The 21,244-nt window shown below is 38.4% G+C and overlaps 1 protein-coding gene across 4 annotated transcripts in view; it reads right to left on the reverse strand.

The window, feature by feature from the left end:
* Window positions 1–21,244, reverse strand: part of TPMT (thiopurine S-methyltransferase) — a 100,492-nt gene that overhangs the window by 55,658 nt on the left and 23,590 nt on the right. For 3 of the 4 annotated variants that reach the window (XM_053714785.1, XM_053714786.1, XM_053714784.1), the window contains 3 exons: window positions 16,991–17,152; window positions 10,111–10,238; window positions 5,312–5,404 (listed from right to left, as the gene is read on the reverse strand). In XM_053714785.1, coding sequence (XP_053570760.1) covers window positions 5,312–5,404; window positions 10,111–10,235 — 218 coding nt within the window. In that variant the 5' untranslated portion in view covers window positions 10,236–10,238; window positions 16,991–17,152. The remainder of the gene's footprint in view (window positions 1–5,311; window positions 5,405–10,110; window positions 10,239–16,990; window positions 17,153–21,244) is intronic. The other variant, XM_053714787.1, reaches the window with a different exon arrangement.

Raw genomic sequence — 21,244 nt, forward strand, 5'->3', positions numbered from 1 at the left:
GTTGTTTTTTGCAAACCCCCCATGGGCCATGGATCATTGTTGGTCTAGAGGGTGGCACTATCCAGACTTAAATGGGAGTGCCGGTGACGTTACCACAAATGTAGCTGCAAGGGAGCTTATTCAAAGGCAAAGCACACCCAGCAGAGCTGTTAAGTGTCACTTCCCTTACCCATAATCCCCAGTCATTCAGCCGAAGGAAAATGAAAAAAGAAGATAACACAAGGGTATAGAGGTGCCTGAGGTTTATACCACAAATTAGCAGTCTTAAATGTAAATAAGGGCGGGTCATGGACTCTCCATGCCCGGAAAGAAAGAAATTTATCAGGTAAGCATAAATTTTGTTTTCTTTCCTATGGCATGGAGAGTCCACGATTTCATTCCAATTATTAGTGGGAACCAATACCCAAGCTAGAGGCCACAGAATGAAAGGGAAGGAGAACAAGACAGGCGGACCAAAACAGAAGGCACCACCACTGGAAGAACCTTTCTCCCAAAGGAAGCCTCTGCAGAGGCAAAAGTATCAAAATTATAAGAATTTGTAAAAAGTATGCAATGAGGACCAGTGGCCATCTTGTAGATTCTTTCCAAAGATGCTTTATATTTAAAAGCTCAGGAAGAAGAGAAAGCCCTAGTGGAAAGGGACAAATTCTCTCAAGAGGCTGTTGTTCAGCTGTTTTTATAAGATAATCTGAGAACACTTCTCAACCAGAGAGAAAGAGTAGTAGAAGTGGGTTCTCTGACCCTTACGCTTACCAGCAAAAACAATGAATAGGACAGAAGACTACCAAACATCTTAGTTGCTTGTAGATAAAAATTGAGCACGTACTACATCCAGGATGTGTAACAGATGTTCCTTCTGAGAAGGAGGATAAGGACAAAAAGAAGCAACAACATTTTACGGATTGATGTTGCGATCTGATAACATCATAGGAAGAAAACCCAATTTAGTACGAAGGACAATCTTAACCAGATGAATAATAAGGTAAGAGAATCATACTGGAAAGCTGAAAGTTTGGAATTCTGCAAGCAGACGAAAAGTAAAGTAGAAATAAAACTTTCTACAAAAAAAACAAAAACAAAACTTAATATCAACCGAATGCCTCGGGTCAAACAGAGCCTGTAGCAAAACTCCAAGAACAAGGATAAGGCTCCAGGAGGAGCAACAGGATTAAACACAGGCCTGATTCTGACCAGGGCCTGAACAAAAGATTGAACATCTGGTAGATATGTCAGACGTTTGAGCAAAAGAATAGACAGTGCAGAAATCTGACCCTTCAGAGTGCTGGCTGAGAAACCTTTCTCCAGGCCCTCCTGAAGAAAAGACAAAATTCGAGGAACCCTTACCCTGCTCTAAGAGAAAAACTTATACCTTTTTTTTTGGTGTAAAGATATTTACGAGTAACATGTTTACGAGCCTGAAGCATGGTATCAATTACCTTCTCAGAGAAACCACACCTAACCAAAACTAGGCGCTTAATCTCTAAGCAGTAAGCTTCAGAGAATCTAGATTAGAGTGGATGAAGGAACTGAGAAGTAGAAAGTCCTTCCTCAAAGGCAACCTCCAAGTGGGAAGAGAAGACATCTTCAGATGCACGAACCAGATCCTGCAAAGCCAGGCAGGAGCTATTAGAATCACAGACGCCCTATCCTGCTAGATCCGAGCAAAAAAACTAGAGGAAGGAGACAGAAGTTCCAAGATAGAGTATCTATCAGAACGGCCTGTGAATCACTTGATCTTGAACCGTACTCGTGGGAATTTGGCATTTAGACAAGACTCCATCAGGTCCAACTTTGGAACCCCCTACCTAGGAGTTATTATTTAGAAAACCTCTGAGTGGAAAGCCCACACCCCGGGATGAAAAGTCTGCCTGCTCAGAAAATCTGCATCCCAGTAGTCCACCCCTGGGAAGTGGATGGCAGAAAAGAGACAATCATGAGACAAAAGCTAGTTAAAGCCAGGACTAAAGCTAGTTGAGGCCCGGCTGTTAAGGCATAGTAAACTGCTCTCAACTGTTTATGAGAAGAGACTCCTCTTGAGTCCAAAGACTCTGAGCCTTTAAAGAACCCCAAACTGCTCCCCAGCCTAAAAGACTGGTGTCCGTGGTCACAAACACCCAGGATGGTCTCAGGAATCATGTACCCTGAGACAGATGGTCCTGCGAAAACCACCAAGACAGACTCCGGTTAGGGATCCAGAGCTATCCTCTGCGATAGGTCCAAGAGGTCTCCATTCCATTGTCTAAGCCTTCATGACTGTAGGGGACTCAGATGGAAGCTAACTGAATGCTATCCATGGAAACAACCATCGGACCAATTACTTCTTTACCCTGATTACTTCCATACACTGAACCACAGATGGAAGGGTTTAGGACTGAAGTTACAGGCAGGAAGTCAGAAGTTTTAATTTTCTGACCTCCGTCAGAAAAATCTTCATAGACAGAGAATCTATAAAACGTTCCTAAGAAACACACCCTGGTGTCTGGCACCAGGGAACTCTACTCCAGATTCACTTTCCATCAGAAAGAACGTAGAGAAAACAAAAACATCTCTGAATGAGGTCTAGCTAACCAAAAAGATGGCACTTGAACCAAGATGTCATCCAGATAAGGTGCCACCGCTATTCCCTAAGATCTGACCACCTCCAAAAGGGCCCCTAGGACCCTTGTAAAGATTTGAGGGGCCGTGGCAAGGCCAAAGGGAAGAGGAACAAGCTGGAAATGTTTGTCCAGAAAGGCAAACCGTAGGAATAGGTGATGTTTCCTGTGAATGGGAACATGAAGATACGCATCCTTCAGATCTATGGTAGTCATGAATTGACCTTCCTGAAACAAGGGTAGAATGGAACAAATAGTTTCCATTTTAAAAGACGGAACCTTGAGGAATCTATTGAGACCCTTGAATTCAAGTATGGGTCGGAAAGTTCACTCTTTCTTGGGAACCACAAAAAGGTTTGAATAGAATCCTTGACCCTGTTCCTCTATGGGAACTGGAACAATCACTCCCAGGAAGATAGGTCCTTTACGCAGTTTAAGAAGGCCTGTCTCTATACCTGGTTTGCAGATAACCTTGACAGAATAAATCGACCCCCTGAGGAGACAAGACTTGAATTCTATTCCGTATCCCTGAGATACTACCTCTACGGCCCAAGGATCTGGAACATCGTGGATTCTAGCCTGCCGAAAAAGGAAAAGACTGCCCCCACTTGAATTGGAGGCGGACTTCATGCCGACTTAGAATCAGCAGAAGGCTGAACACAAAACTGGCACTCTCTGGTCTTTCCAAAAAAATCTTTTTACTGTGAAAGTAGTTTCTTTATGTTTTTTGTTCCTATGTATGTTATTTCAACACGGTGCCCCATATGTTGATTTAAGTATGCTCGTACATTTGATGGGATAACGGTTTACTACTGCCTGCATATTCGCCTTTTGCCATATCCACACTGACAGTTGCATATTAAATATACTTGATGCTTTATGTTTTTCTCCTCTGATATGATTATGAGGATATTATCTGGCTCTTACTGATGCACTATGGTGGTTGAGGTTATGGGATGTATAGGTTTTATGGCTGTTTTTGCTTACTTTGATTTGTGTCTTTTCTATGATGTCCCACACATGATGACTTATGTATGCATTTACCCATGCTGTTTGATCCTATGATCATTATTATGTCTGCTTTTGAATTCCTGCTGTACCACATATTGTATATAATATAATAGTTTATATTTGGGCCATTCACACTCGTTGCTAGGGTTGGTGATGTCACTATGTGGGTGGTACCCTACCCTGGAGAGCGTGTGATCGGATGGTCTTTCTGTTATAAGGGTGTCTGGTGTGGGATTTTGCACTTTTGTATTTTGTATGTCTGAGGAAGGGGCTAGACCCCCGAACACATTCACATATTAGGAAATAAATCTTTGAAAAGTCCTGGTGAGTGCTTTTGCACCCCAGGCATTTGTGACCTGTTATCTGGAGTGTTTGTTCTCTCTTTTATATATACATATACATATATTCTATTGAAAGCTATGGAAAAAAGAGCTGAGCTATGACACAGTCCATGGCGGGAATATACCGCTATGGGAAAATGGCGAATGAAACACAGATAGTTGCCATAAAAACGCCACAAGCTTCTTCTGATAGAAAAGGCGATTTGTCTAAACACTGAAGACAAGTATGCCTTATACAGACAAACTCAGGGGCCTGAGATAATAAGGTACTGCCATCTTCGCACATCCTCCCGTGATAGAGGCAAAGAGAATGACTGGGGATTATGGGTAAGGGGAGTGACACTTTACAGCTTTGCTGGGGTGCTCTTTGCCTCCTCCTGCTGGCCAGGAATTGAATTCCCACTAGTAATTGGAATGAAATTGTGGACTCTCCATACCATACCATATTAAAGAAAATGTGCTTTTATTTATTCTCAGGCACAAATGGGACCCTCTAGTATTTATTACAAACACTAAAAGCCTGTATTATTTGGATAGTAAACCCCAAAATGTTTTTTTAGGATTCCAATTTAATTCTATAATCAAATTTTCTTCATTCTCTTGTTATCCATTGCTGAAGGCACAGCATTGCACTACTGACAGGAAGCTGAAAATATCTATTTAGACAATCACAAGACAAATGTGTGCAGGCACTAATTAGCAACAGCTCCCACTAGTGTATGATATGTGCGTATTCATTTTTTAACAAGTGATACTAAGAGAACAAAGCACATTTGAAAATAGAAGTGAATTTAAAAGTGTCTTAAAATGAAAAATGCTCTATCTGAATCATGCTAGTTTAATTTTGACTTTCCTATCCCTTTAATAACAATTTAGTATGGCGATCATCTGGTAATTTTCAAAGGTACTTTTTACAAAAATCTTAACAAAAAATATCCATATAAAAATAGAACTTCACTCTTCCCTGTGAGATTGTCTATCCTAGAGAGCGTTATTACTTTCTATGGGAGCCAACGCTCATCTCTCTGGTAATTCCAGGTTCTGCTCTTTTTTTTTTTTTTTTAGAGAGAATTCAGTGGGTTTGACCCCTGTGAAGTCTGCATTAGAATTCCTCTCCAAGCTAGAGAATTTTTCATTATTGGGCCCCTAGATTGCAGTCTTTCAGATTAAGATTTAGATCTCTCATTTGCTTGAGAATACTGTTTTATATGCAAGAGCAGAACAGCAATTTTTTAAGGTTTTCAATCTAAACAAAAAAAGCAACAAAAGACTCTAAAAATATATCAGTTACAAGTCATGCTGACTAGTAAAAAGTGACATGAAATTTAAACATTGTTACTTAGAGAATTGGAAACAAATATTTACCATTTCATATCTACTGCTTTTCCACAAAGCGGGAAAAATATGTTAATTTTAGTTCTGTTGTTAAGCATCACTTCCAGGAATTCTGAAAATAATCTGAAAAACAAAAGAAATGTTACACTGCAGTACGTTAATAATGTTGTCAATTAATGATGTTTATTTCAAAAGGGACATGGTACTCAATTTTATTTTTTTAAGATGCATATGATGGAGAAGTATGCCAAAAATATTTGTGCCTGGAACAAATGTTAAGTAAAAGTTGTTTAACCCCTTACTTAAGGACACACAACGTACAGGGTAAGTCTTGGTCGTTAAGGGGTATATGGCCCTGCCGGAAGTGGCAAGATTGGGCTATTACAAAATGCCTCCCTCCTGGAGGCATTGGTCTATATGGCGGTCTTGCCACTGGCTGCAAGGGATGCGCTATTAAAGGGACATGAAACCAAAGTTTTTCTTCATAATTCAGATAGAGTATACTATTTTAAAACAACTTTCCAAATTACATCTATTATCACATTTGCTTAGTTATCTTTGTATCCTTTGTTGAAAAACATAACTAGATAGGCACAGGAGCTGAGAACTAGCTGCACACATATGCCTCTTCTCATTGGCTTACCGTGTGTTCAGCTATCTCCCAGTAGTGTATTGCTGCCCCTTCAACTAAGAATACCAAGAGAATAAGAGAAAACCTTGTTTTTTTTTAAATTCAGGAAAGCAACTGAAGAACATTTTGAAATGCCCTCTTTTTTAGCTTAAACAAAGAAAATGCTGTTTTCCATTGAATAATTTACTGCTTTGTAAATTTCCCTAATGTCTTTCTGTAGTCAATAAATATATAAAGAACAAGACCCCTGGAATGCAGAAAGCAATAGTGGAGTTAAGGCGACATGAAAGTCAAAAATGTTCTTTTGTGATTCAGACCGAGATTATCATTTTAAAAAGGTTTGTTCTCTGGGTGAGACCCCTTCAGTTTTTCAAAATGACAGTTTTACTTATGTATTTCCCTTGTTTCAGTATTCTTAGTGCCTTCTTAATCTGGCCATGGCTGATCTAATTTCATACTGTGTTACTATTAATGTGGTCTGTTATACTGGTGACATAGTTACCCTTACACCATAATACTTTCCCACATTTGCTTAACATGTTCTTAAAATATCACACATTATTTTGCATATTTACTAAAACACCCCCATGAAAGCCTGGGTACCACATTCTGTATGTTTCACACATACAAGGATAATGTACCCTCTACGATGTCTGACAATATGTAATTTCTCACAAATTGTTTACACTTTTTGTTCCAAGGGAGAACCTAATATGCTATCTTAGTACTTGTTTTTTGTTTTGTTGTTATATGCTTGTTTATTGTTGTCTGCCACTGAATAACTCTATGCCGTATTTATGTTTTTTTGTGTCTAAGCCCTTCTTTGCCGTATTTATGTTTTTTTGTGTCTAAGCCCTTCTTTGCCGTATTTATGTTTTTTTGTGTCTAAGCCCTTCTTTGCCGTATTTATGTTTTTTGTGTCTAAGCCCTTCTTTGCCGTATTTATGTTTTTTTGTGTCTAAGCCCTTCTTTACCAAGTTATGGCCAATGTGACTGAGGACTGAGAACATTTACACATTCATTTCATGATCTCAATAATAAAAAAATAAAAAAGTATCCTATTAGTGCAGGAAACGCACGTTTAAAGTGGTCATGAACCAAAATAGTTTTCCTCAAATTACCTATACCACTTCCACAGCAGAATCTGTTTTCAATTTCTCCATAAATCACACTAAATCAGAAATCCTTCCCATCAGCATATTTTAACAGGACAATTAAAAGAAAATAACCCTTTTACCTTTAAAATCAGATCTCTAAAATATTTGGGGATACATCTAACACCAGATCTAAAAATGCTGTTCCAGCTAAACTATGAATCCTTACTGAACTACTTCATACCTAAAACCACGCTATTGCTACCTAAATCTATTTTATGGCAGGGCATAATCAGCATTGCTAAGATCACACTTTAAAGGACCAGTCAACACATTAGATTTGCATAATCAACAAATGCAAGATAACAAGACAATGCAATAGCACTTAGTCTGAACTTCAAATGAGTAGTAGATTTTTTTATAACAAATTTCAAAGTTATGTGTATTTCCACTCCCCTTGTACCATGTGATAGCAATCAGCCAATCACAAATACATATACGTATAGTCTGAATTCTTGCACATGCTCAGTAGGATCTGGTGAATATAAAAGACTGCACATTTTTTTTAATGGAAGTGAATTGGAAAGTTGTTTAAAATTACATGCTGTATCTGAATCATGCAAATTTTATTTAACCTGAGTGTCCCTTTAACAAAAAAAAAATGTATATATATTTCAGAGGGTCCCTATATCCCTACCTACATTTTATTTAATCAAATTAAAAGCAGTGGTAAACTCTTATATTTGGAAAACAAATCCCCCCAGGCATAGTTAAACCCACTCTTTTTCTATCTCCAACACATGGGGGCTTAGGTGTTCCTAATTTTCAAGAATACCGTAATGCAATATTCCTCACCAGAATCATAGATTTGTGTTACTTTGATGATCACCAAAAAAAAAAAAAAAAATGGGTATAACATTGTTTAAAATATTCTTGCAAAACTGCTGCCATAAAGTGCAGACACTGGTACACTTCTATGTCTAACTAGCTGCTTTTTAATAAAGGATGCCAAAAGAACAAAGTCAAATTGTATCTTTTTTTTTATCATGAAGAGATTGCAATTGTGTTGTATTATCCCTATTATCCCTATTGTTACACAGCATGCCTGCTAAATGTTTCTCCCTCTATCAGCAAGAATAAGTAGGCGCACAATCCTTACTGATTAAAATGCAATGTTCAGTCTCACAAGCTGCTCCTCTTCACTGATCAATGTTCACAAACCAAAATAAATAGAGCATAACCAGAGACTGCTGGAATTGCAGCTAAAAAGGTGCTGATTAGCTACCATCTGTTTGCCGTTTCTGACTGTGTTCTTATCAAATTCAAGCTTAAAGGGACAGTAAAGTCAAAACTAAACTTTCATGATTCAGATAGGGCATGCATTTTTAAACAACTTTCCAATTTACTTTTATCATCAAATTTGCTTTGTTCCCTTGGTGGTATTTTTGAAAAGCTAAACCTAGCTAGGCTCAAACTGATTTCTAAACAGTTGAGAACCGCCTCCTAGCTCAGAGCATTTTGAAAGTTTTTCACAGTTAGACTGTGCTAGTTCACATGTGTCATATAGATAACACTGTGCTCACTCCCGTGAAGTTATTTAGGAGTCTTCACTGATTGACTACACTGAATGCCTGTCAAAGGCACTTAGATAAGGAGGCTGTCTGCAGAGGCTTAGATACAAGGTAATCACACAGGTAAAAAATATATTAATATAACTGTGTTGGTTATGCAAAAATGGGGAATGGGTAATAAAGGGATTGTCTATCTTTTTAAAAAAGAAAAAATGTTGGTGTAGACTGTCCCTTTAAAATCAGAGGTCAAGTCCTACAAAACAAAGTGTGGGAACAAGACACCCCCCCTCACAATTAATATTGTTTTATATACTCACACACACTGTATTTATATGTATATATTCTATACACTTTGGTTAATGAAAGCAAATGAAATCCAATGAAGGGTTGAATGGTTGCCTTTGGGCCTGAGAATCCTCACAGTGTCTCAACCGCTTAAAAGGGACACGAAACCCAAATGTTTTCTTTCATGATTCATATAGAGCATGCAATTTTAAGCAACTTTCTAATTTACTCCTAATAAAAAAAAAATCTTTGTTGGCTAAATGTAGACACCAATCAGCAAGTGCAACCCAGGTCTGAACCAAAAATGGGCCGACTCCTATGCTTACATTCCTGCTATTTCAAATAAAGATAGCAAGAGAACGAAGAACATTTGATAATAGGAGTAAATTAGAAAGTTGCTTAAAATTGCATGCACTATCTGAATCATTAAAGGGACACTAAACCCAATTTTTTTCTTTCATATAGCATGCAATTTTAAGCAACTTTCTAATTTACTCCTATGATCAATTTTTCTTTGTTCTCTTGCTATCTTTATTTAAAAAAAAGAAGGCATCTAAGCTAAGGAGGCAGACAATTTTTGTTTCAGAAAAATGGACAGCACTTTTTTATTGGTGCTGTCCAATCAGCAAGGACAACCCATGTTGTGAACCAAAAATGGGTCGGCTTCTAAACTTACGTTATTTTCAAATAAAGATAGCAAGAGAATGAAGAAACATTGATAATAGGAGTAAATTGGAAAGTTGCTTACAATTGCATGTTCTATCTGAATCATGAAAGAAAAAAGTTTGGATTCAGTGTCCCTTTAAATAAAAAAAAATTGGGTTTAGTATCCCTTTAAAAGATTCACAGTGTTCACCCTACAGGCTGAAAACAGTCATCCAGAATGTTTTTGTGTTTTAAATTCAAAACAGGTCCGCTGACAAGTTTGCATTTAGTGCATTGTAGGAAATGTTACTGCCCAATACTTAAGGATCTCACTATCCCTCTAACCAGACTGTGCTCCAGCTCCTCCCTCCAGCAGCAGCAGTGTTTACTGAAGCATGTCTGTTCTCTGTCCAGAGGGAACTTGGTTCCTCCCTGAAAAAATAGTGCAGGAACTCTGTTCCCATGCGCTCCTGCTCGACTTGACCCTTGCTTGAAATCCATTTAAAAACATTTGAATCTATGGAATAAAATTGAATTTCATGGTCTAAATTGTCTAGATGTGGAGAGAGACAGAGATGGAACTTATTGATATGAAATACTCACGAGTGAATATTGCTTTCGTGAAATGCAATGTTTCTTTTCTCCCATTTCTCTATCCAGTCCTTTTCTGACAAAACTCTAGTTTGCTTCATTTCACAGTTGGTATCCGGCGCATGTGTGCTGTCCATAATCTAATAAAGAAGAAAAGACCATTGCAAATTTGTTTAAAAAGAACAAGCAAACGCTGCTCTTGTACAAGCAGATTGCAGACAAATACCAATATGCATTCATTTAAAATACCAACACTGAAATTGGGCAATAAGGACAAGTCTTCAGAGCGGTTGTCTTCTTTTAACCCTTTACAAGTGCCAGTTGGTAAAGCTCTGCAACTTCATACTGACCGTGGATTTTTAGACTCTAGCTCCTTGTGACAGAAGTGGTTAAGTCAAAATAAAATGTTCATGATTCAGATATAGCGTGCAACTTTAAAACAACTTTCAGTTTTAATTGTATTATCAAATTGACTTGGTTCTTGGTATAGTTATTGTAGAGAATACCTAGGTAGGTTCAGGAGCGTGCTTGTGCACTATATGGCAGCAGCAGTATTTGCAATGATATTTGCAACAAAGTAAAAAGCCATAAACACTACTATACTATAGTGCTTAACATTGTACACTATGTTAAAAAACATAATTTATGCTTACCTGATAAATTCCTTTCTTCTGTAGTGTGATCAGTCCACGGGTCATCATTACTTCTGGGATATTACTCCTCCCCAACAGGAAGTACAAGAGGATTCACCCAGCAGAGCTGCATATAGCTCCTCCCCTCTACGTCACTCCCAGTCATTCGACCAAGGACCAACGAGAAAGGAAAAGCCAAGGGTGAAGTGGTGACTGGAGTATAAATTAAAAAATATTTACCTGCCTTAAAAACAGGGCGGGCCGTGGACTGATCACACTACAGAAGAAAGGAATTTATCAGGTAAGCATAAATTATGTTTTCTTCTGTTAAGTGTGATCAGTCCACGGGTCATCATTACTTCTGGGATACCAATACCAAAGCAAAAGTACACGGATGACGGGAGGGATAGGCAGGCTCTTTATACAGAAGGAACCACTGCCTGAAGAACCTTTCTCCCAAAAATAGCCTCCGATGAAGCAAAAGTGTCAAATTTGGAAAATTTGGAAAAAGTATGAAGCGAAGACCAAGTTGCAGCCTTGCAAATCTGTTCAACAGAGGCCTCATTCTTGAAGGCCCAAGTGGAAGCCACAGCTCTAGTAGAATGAGCTGTAATTCTTTCAGGAGGCTGCTGTCCAGCAGTCTCATAAGCTAAACGAATTATGCTACGAAGCCAAAAAGAAAGAGAGGTAGCGGAAGCTTTTTGACCTCTCCTCTGCCCAGAGTAAATGACAAACAGAGAAGACGTTTGTCGAAATTCCTTAGTTGCCTGTAAGTAAAATTTTAGAGCACGGACTACATCCAGGTTGTGCAGTAGACGTTCCTTCTTTGAAGAAGGATTTGGGCATAAAGAAGGAACAACAATCTCTTGATTGATATTCCTGTTAGTAACTACCTTAGGTAAGAACCCAGGTTTAGTACGCAGGACTACCTTATCCGAATGAAAAATCAAATAAGGAGAATCACAATGTAAGGCTGATAATTCAGAGACTCTTCGAGCCGAGGAAATAGCCATTAAAAATAGAACTTTCCAAGATAACAACTTTATATCAATGGAATGAAGGGGTTCAAACGGAACGCCCTGTAAAACATTAAGAACAAGGTTTAAACTCCATGGTGGAGCAACAGTTTTAAACACAGGCTTAATTCTGGCCAAAGCCTGACAAAAAGCCTGGACGTCAGGAACTTCTGACAGACGTTTGTGTAACAGAATGGACAGAGCTGAGATCTGTCCCTTTAATGAACTAGCAGATAAACCCTTTTCTAAACCTTCTTGTAGAAAAGACAATATCCTAGGAATCCTAACCTTACTCCAAGAGTAACCTTTGGATTCACACCAATATAGGTATTTACGCCATATCTTATGGTAAATCTTTCTGGTAACAGGTTTCCTAGCCTGTATTAAGGTATCAATAACTGACTCAGAAAATCCACGTCTTGATAAAATCAAGCGTTCAATTTCCAAGCAGTCAGCTTCAGAGAAGTTAGATTTTGATGTTTGAAGGGACCCTGTATCAGAAGGTCCTGTTTCAGAGGTAGAGACCAAGGTGGACAGGATGACATGTCCACCAGGTCTGCATACCAAGTCCTGCGTGGCCACGCAGGTGCTATTAGAATCACTGATGCTCTCTCTTGTTTGATTCTGGCAATCAATCGAGGAAGCAACGGGAAGGGTGGAAACACGTAAGCCATCCTGAAGTCCCAAGGTGCTGTCAGAGCATCTATCAGGACTGCTCCTGGATCCCTGGATCTGGACCCGTAACGAGGAAGCTTGGCGTTCTGTAGAGACGCCATGAGATCTATCTCTGGTTTGCCCCAACGTCGAAGTATTTGGGCAAAGACCTCCGGATGAAGTTCCCACTCCCCCGGATGAAAAGTCTGACGACTTAAGAAATCCGCTTCCCAGTTCTCCACTCCCGGGATGTGGATTGCTGACAGGTGGCAAGAGTGAGATTCTGCCCAGCAAATTATCTTTGATACTTCCATCATAGCTAGGGAGCTTCTTGTCCCTCCCTGATGGTTGATGTAAGCTACAGTCGTGATGTTGTCCGACTGAAACCTGATGAACCCCCGAGTTGTCAACTGGGGCCAAGCCAGGAGGGCATTGAGAACTGCTCTCAATTCCAGAATGTTTATTGGCAGGAGACTCTCCTCCTGACTCCATTGTCCCTGAGCCTTCAGAGAATTCCAGACGGCACCCCAACCTAGAAGGCTGGCGTCTGTTGTTACAATTGTCCAGTCTGGTCTGCTGAATGGCATCCCCCTGGACAGATGTGGCCGAGAAAGCCACCATAGAAGAGAATTTCTGGTCTCTTGATCCAGATTCAGAGAAGGGGATAAGTCTGAGTAATCCCCATTCCACTGGCTTAGCATGCACAGTTGCAGTGGTCTGAGGTGTAAGCGTGCAAAGGGTACTATGTCCATTGCCGCTACCATTAAGCCGATTACCTCCATGCATTGAGCCACTGACGGGTGTTGAATGGAATGAAGGGTGCGGCAAGCACTTTGAAGTCTTGTTAGCCTGTCCTCTGTCAGGTAAATCTTCATTTCTACAGAATCTATAAGAGTCCCCAGGAAGGGAACTCTTGTGAGTGGAACGAGTGAACTTTTCTTTTCGTTCACCTTCCATCCATGTGACCTTAGAAATGCCAGCACTAACTCTGTATGAGACTTGGCAGTTTGAAAGCTTGAAGCTTGTATCAGAATGTCGTCTAGGTATGGAGCTACCGAGATTCCCCGCGGTCTTAGTACCGCCAGAAGAGCACCCAGAACCTTTGTGAAGATTCTTGGAGCTGTAGCCAATCCGAATGGAAGAGCCACAAACTGGTAATGCCTGTCTAGGAAGGCAAACCTTAGGTACCGATAATGATCTTTGTGAATCGGTATGTGAAGGTAAGCATCTTTTAAATCTACAGTGGTCATGTATTGACCCTCTTGGATCATAGGTAAAATTGTCCGAATAGTCTCCATCTTGAACGATGGAACTCTTAGGAATTTGTTTAGGATCTTTAAGTCCAGGATTGGTCTGAAAGTTCCCTCTTTTTTGGGAACCACAAACAGATTTGAGTAAAACCCCTGTCCCTGTTCCGATCGTGGAACTGGATGGATTACTCCCATTAACAAGAGCTCTTGTACGCAGCGTAGAAACGCCTCTTTCTTTGTCTGGATTGTTGACAATCTTGACAGATGAAATCTCTCTCTTGGAGGAGAGTATTTGAAGTCCAGAAGGTATCCCTGAGATATTATCTCTAGCGCCCAGGGATCCTGAACATCTCTTGCCCAAGCCTGGGCGAAGAGAGAAAGTCTGCCCCCCACTAGATCCGATCCCGGATCGGGGGCCCTCAATTCATGCTGTTTTAGGGGCAGCAGCAGGTTTCCTAGTCTGCTTGCCCTTGTTCCAGGACTGGTTAGGTTTCCAGCCTTGTCTGTAGCGAGCAACAGCTCCTTCCTGTTTTGGTGCAGAGGAAGTTGATGCTGCTCCTGCTTTGAAATTACGAAAGGAACGAAAATTAGACTGTCTAGTCTTGGCTTTGGCTTTGTCCTGAGGCAGGGCATGGCCTTTACCTCCTGTAATGTCAGCAATAATCTCTTTCAACCCGGGCCCGAATAAGGTCTGCCCTTTGAAAGGTATATTAAGCAATTTAGACTTAGAAGTAACATCAGCTGACCAGGATTTTAGCCACAGCGCCCTGCGTGCCTGAATGGCGAATCCTGAATTCTTCGCCGTAAGTTTAGTAAGATGTACTACGGCCTCCGAAATGAATGAATTAGATAGTTTAAGGACTCTAAGCCTGTCCGTAATGTCGTCCAGAGTAGCTGAACCAATGTTCTCTTCCAGAGACTCAATCCAGAATGCCGCTGCAGCCGTGATCGGCGCAATGCATGCAAGGGGTTGCAATATAAAACCTTGTTGAACAAACATTTTCTTAAGGTAACCCTCTAACTTTTTATCCATTGGATCTGAAAAAGCACAGCTATCCTCCACCGGGATAGTGGTACGCTTAGCTAAGGTAGAAACTGCTCCCTCCACCTTAGGGACCGTTTGCCATAAGTCCCTTGTGGTGGCGTCTATTGGAAACATTTTTCTAAATATCGGAGGGGGTGAGAACGGCACACCGGGTCTATCCCACTCCTTAGTAACAATTTCAGTAAGTCTCTTAGGTATAGGAAAAACCTCAGTACTCGTCTGTACCGCAAAATATTTATCCAACCTACACATTTTCTCTGGTATTGCAACTGTGTTACAATCATTCAGAGCCGCTAACACCTCCCCTAGTAATACACGGAGGTTTTCCAGTTTAAATTTAAAATTTGAAATATCTGAATCCAGTCTGTTTGGATCAGAACCGTCACCCACAGAATGAAGTTCTCCGTCCTCATGTTCTGCCACCTGTGACGCAGTGTCTGACATGGCCCTAATATTATCAGCGCACTCTGTTCTCACCCCAGAGTGATCACGCTTACCTCTTAGTTCTGGTAATTTAGCCAAAACCTCAGTCATAACAGTAGCCATATCCTGTAATTTGTAATGGCCGCCCAGATGTACTCGGCGCTACAATATCACGCACCTCCCTCTGAGCGGGAGATGTAGGTACTGACACGTGAGGCGAGTTAGTCGGCATAACTCTCCCCTCGTTGTTTGGTGAAATTTGTTCAATTTGTACAGATTGACTTTTATTTAAAGTAGCATCAATACAGTTAGTACATAAATTTCTATTGGGCTCCACCTTGGCATTGCAACAAATGACACAGGTATCATCCTCTGAATCAGACATGTTTAACACACTAGCAAATAAACTTGCAACTTGGAAATACAATTCAATTAGAATAATATTAAAACGTACTGTGCCTTTAAGAAGCACAGAAGATCTATGACAGTTGAAAATTAATAAATTGAAACAGTTATAGCCTCAATCCTTGTAAACAACACAACTTTAGCAAAGGTTTAATCCCATTAGCAAAGATAACAAATTCTGAAAGCAGGAAACAAATTACAGAATAAACGTTTTTTATCTCAGTCAAACTATAATTCTCACAGCTCTGCTGAGAGAAATTACCTCCCTCAAAATAAGTTTTGAAGACCCCTGAGCTCTGTAGAGATGAACCGGATCATGCAGGGAATACAATGAGTTGCTGACTGAAATATTTGATGCATAGTAAAAGCGCCAAAAAAACGGCCCCTCCCCCTCACACACAGCAGTGAGGGAGAACAGAAACTGTCAGAAAAACAGAATTAAGCAACTGCCAAGTGGAAAAATAGTGCCCAAACATTTATTCACACAGTACCTCAGCAAATGAAAACGATTTTACATTCCAGCAAAAACGTTAAACATAATCTCTAGTTATTAAACAGCTTTATGTATTTCTTACAGTGTAATTCTAGTGAAGTACCATTCCCCAGAATACTGAAGTGTAAAGTATACATACATGACATTATATCGGTATGGCAGGATTTTCTCATCAATTCCATTGTCAGAAAATAAAAACTGCTACATACCTCTATGCAGATTCATCTGCCCGCTGTCCCCTGATCTGAAGTTTACCTCACTCCTCAGATGGCCGAGAACAGCAATATGATCTTAACTACTCCGGCTAAAATCATAGCAAAACTCTGGTAGATTCTTCTTCAAACTCTGCCAGAGAGGTAATAACACACTCCGGTGCTATTTTAAAATAACAAACTTTTGATTGAAGATATAAAACTAAGTATAATCACCATAGTCCTCTCACACATCCCATCTAGTCGTTGGGTGCAAGAGAATGACTGGGAGTGACGTAGAGGGGAGGAGCTATATGCAGCTCTGCTGGGTGAATCCTCTTGCACTTCCTGTTGGGGAGGAGTAATATCCCAGAAGTAATGATGACCCGTGGACTGATCACACTTAACAGAAGAAATATTGTTATAAATACACATACTACATAGTTCTCAGAACACGTGCACTTTATAAAGTTTAACCCAGATATGCTCTTTAATAAATGATACAGAAAAAAAAACAAAAAAACAAAAGTAAACTGGAAAGTTGTTTAAACTCTCATGCTCTATATGAATCATACATATACACACATAAAGGGCTTTTTTTGTCGGGGTACTCACCGGTACTGAGTACCCCCACCTCTGTCAACTCATAACAGGTAATATTTGTAATCATCATGCAAAATACATAAAACATTGTAAATAATGATGTCTATAACACAATTTAGAAGTTTTTCAGTGTCAATGTCTATCAAAGCCTAAAACAAGTATGGTACAGAGCACACTTACCTGTTGCACAGCTTCTACTGACTCTAGCAAGCTTCAGCTGTCTGTTCAGTTTTATGTGTAGTGAACAGTCACAGTGACAAAGCACATACAATGAATGCTCTTTTTTTATTATTGCTGATGCAGTTGTTTCTTCCGCTGGCCTCAAAAGGAATTTTCTTGATACTGCAACACATTGTAAGCAAATTACCAATACAAATTTCTCACAATGTCAGAGTTATCACAAAACACAACATAAAAGTAGACGACAGTAAAAAAGTTGAAAATATATTTTGTATTTTTTTCAAAATGTCTTTCAGGTATGAATGTAATACTAAAAGTAATTGTAGTGCTAACAACATATCAAAATGTTTATTTATTTAAGTAACAAAACGTATTATGCTTAAAAGGGACACTGAACCCAAAACTTTTCATTTTGTGATTCAGATAGAGCAGGCAATTTTAAGCAACTTTCTAATTTACTCCTATTATCAAATGTACTTCATTCTTTTGGTATCTTTCTTTGAAATGCAAGAATTAAAGTTTAGATGCCGGCCCATTTTTGGTGAACAACCTGGGTTGTTCTAGCTGATTGGTGGATAAATTCATCCACCAATAATAAAATTCTGTCCACAGTACTGAGCCAAAAAAAAGCTTAGATTCCTTCTTTTTCAAATAAAGCTAGCAAGAGAACAAAGAAAAATTGATAATAGGAGTAAATTAGAAAGTTGCTTAAAATTGCCTGTTCTATCTGAATCACAAAAGAAAAAATTTGGGTTCAGTGTCCCTTTAACGTTTTGTAAAAAAGTTCAAATAATCTGCATAATTCGTTCTTAAAGGGACATTAAACACTTCGAGATATTAATATAAAATGTTTAATTTTATATTAAAAGTGGAAGTATAGACATAAGCCATTTATAACTGCCACTTATACGGCTTAGCAGAAAAAGAAACCTGTTACAATATGGCGCACCCTTTATAGGCATTAGAATGTTACCCTTATTTTTTCAATATTTAAAAAATAATGAAATTTAAAAAAAAAATATATGAATATATTTTTCTCAGGCTAATATTTGCTTTGAATACATATTTTTATTACTGATTTATTTAGTGTTTAATATCCTTTTAAAGGGGCATTAAATGCAGAGATTGTAATATAAAAAATTTTATTATAGAAGGTAAAACAACTTATCAGTACACATTCATTATTTAATTTGCCCTCTTTCCTGAAACTTAAAAAGGTATAGAATAGTCAAAATTAAACTTTAATGATTCAGATAGAGCATGCAATTTGAAGCAACTTTCTAATATACTCCAAGTATCAATTTTTTTTCGTTCTCCGTTTCTTTATTTTTAAAAGCTGGAATGTAATCTTAGAAGCAGGCCCATTTTTTATTCTGCACCTGGTTAGCACTTGCTGATTGGTGTCTAAATGTAGCCATCCAATCACCCAGGTGCTGACCCATAAATGGGCCAAGATACCAAGAGAATGAAGAAAAATTAATAATAGGAGTAAATTAGAAAGTTGCTTAAAATTGCATGCTCTATCTGAATCATGAAATTTATTTTTGACTATACTGTCCCTTTAAAGGGATATGAAAACCAACATTTTTCTTTCATGATTTAGACAGATAATGCAATTTTAAACAACTTTCTAATTTACTTCTATTATCAATTTTTCTTAGTTCTCTTGGTAATTTTGTTTGAAAAGCAAGGACGTAAGTTAAGGAGCCTGCCCATTTCTGGAGCACTAAATGGCAGCAGCTTTGTAAGAATGGTATCCATTTGCAAGAGCACTAGATTGCAGTATTATTTCCTGCCATATAGTGCTCCAAACACCTTCCTAGGTATCTGTTCAACAAAGAATATCAAGGGAACGAAGCAAATTTGATAATAGAAGTAAATTGGTAACAAACATAACCATGTGATATATATGTCCCTAATTGGCCTCAGCACAAATGATCAGATAGGCTGTAAAACAATGGCTCTTTTGCTAACAAAATGAAAGGGGCTGGTTGAGTATACTCAAATAAGTTCTGATTGGCTCCTCAAAATAAAAACATTTCAAATTCACTTAGTATGTAGATTTACTGCAAGAAAGCAGAAAAATATTGTGATCACAGGGTAGTTACTGCCCCTTTACAGTGTTCTCCTGAAGACCTATTTAGGGCTAGATTACAAGTGGTGTGCTAAAGTAAGCACGTCCGTGATATAAGAAAATCACTAGAGTGTTAATCTGCATGCTTATTACAAGTTGAAAGTAAACGCGTTTGCTTGAGTGCAATCGGATTTAATGTGTGTAAGGTAGTGCGACTGAAGACCTCACGTAAAGGGTTAGAGTTAAATACATATACATATGTGTGTGTGTGTCTAAATAATTATATAAAATATTTAATAATGTGTTTTACTGTAAATATTTCACATTCCAATGTTCTTCAATTACATGACTGTTATTTTTATTTTAGAGAGAAAGAGGGAAAGAGAGAAAGACAGAGAGACAGAGAGATCATTTCTAAGATACCGTGTGACTGGTGACTGTTTGTGCCTTTCATCTGTTAGAAAATCAATCAAAATCATCTCACTCAAAAAAAAAAAATAACAAGAGGAGTCTGCTGGCACAACATATCTGTGACATGTCCATAAACAGACTTATTGTAGTCACCTGATCAATTCAGGCTTAAAGGGACAGTCAAGTCCAAAAAAAACTAATTTTTCAAATAGGGCATGTAATTTTAAACAACTTTCCAATTTACTTTTATCACAAATTTTGCTTTGTTCTCTTGGTATTCTAGTTGAAAGCGAACCTAGGAAGGTGCATATGATAATTTCTAAGCCCTTGAAGACTGCCTCTATTTTATTTACTTTTCACAGCAGGGGAGAGCAAGTTCATGTAGGCCATATAGATAGCATTGTGAGCACGCCCGTGGCTAGTGGCAGACACTGCACTAATTGGCTAAAATGCAAGTCAATAGAAAATAACTAAAAGTCATGTGATTAGGGGCGGTCAGAAGATGCTTAGATACAAGTTAATCACAGAGGTAAAAAGTGTATTAATATAACAGTGTTGGTTTTGCAAAACTGGGGAATGGGTAATAAAGGGATTATCTATCTTTTTAAACAACAAAAATTCTGGTGTTGACTGTCCCTTTAACTAGAACACCATAGGTATTGTTTAGTATATTTTAGGGCCAGATGGGTTGCCCTTGTAGCTGTAGGACCAGAAGCAACTGCACCCCTTAAGGGACATGAAACCCAAAAATGTTCTTTTATGATTTAGATAGATTATACATTTTTAAACAACATTCCAATACATTTCTATTATAAATTTTATTTAATTCGCTTGGTATCTTTTATTGAAGAAGTATCAATGCACTCCTGGAAGTTAGTTAAACATATTTTCAAACCAATGAAAATGGGCATACAAATTCAGCCACCAATCAGCAGCTAGCTCCAAGCTTCTGATACCAAGAGAATGAAGCAAATTAGATAATATAAGTACATCGGAAAGTAGTATGCTCTATCTGAGTCATGAAAGAAAGTTTTTGGGTTTCATCTCACTTTAACCTTTGGCATTTACAGATATGTGCATGACAGCAAAAGAAGAATGTGAGGGATCAATTTATAAAAACATTATAGTTAAAGGGACAGTCTACTCCAAAATGTTTATTGATTATAAAAAGATAGATAATCCCTTTATTACCCATTCCCCAGCTTTGCACAACCAACACAGTTATATTAAAGGGACAGTAAACTATGTGCAGAATTATATAACATTATTTTTAATGTTTACTGACCCTTTAATACACTTTTTACCTCTGTGATTACCTTGTATCTAATCCTCTTCTGACAGCCCTCTTATCACATGGCTATTTATTTATTTATTTATTATCTATTGACTTGCATTTTAGGGAATTAGTGCTGTGTCATGCACAACTCTGGGCCTGAGCACAATGTTATCTATATGGGACAAATTAACTAGCAGTCTCTTGTTGTGAAAAACTAATAAAAAAAAGAAGCAGGCAGAAAGAGGTTTGAATGTTATAAAGTATATTAATAAAACAATGTTGGTTGTGCAAAGCTGGGGAATGGGTGGTAAAGGTGTTATCTATCTTTTTAAACAATAACAATTTTGGTGTAGACTGTCCCTTTAACACAATAACTCTCTTGTCAGCTTCTCCTCCAATGACACATAGGTTACCATATTAGGAAAACCTATTTGCAAATGATATCCTAAAGTTTGATGAATTATTAGGGATTTGTTTTGTGTATTTACTTTAT

This window comes from Bombina bombina, chromosome 5, assembly GCF_027579735.1.
Source record: "Bombina bombina isolate aBomBom1 chromosome 5, aBomBom1.pri, whole genome shotgun sequence".
Classification (NCBI taxonomy): domain Eukaryota; kingdom Metazoa; phylum Chordata; class Amphibia; order Anura; family Bombinatoridae; genus Bombina; species Bombina bombina.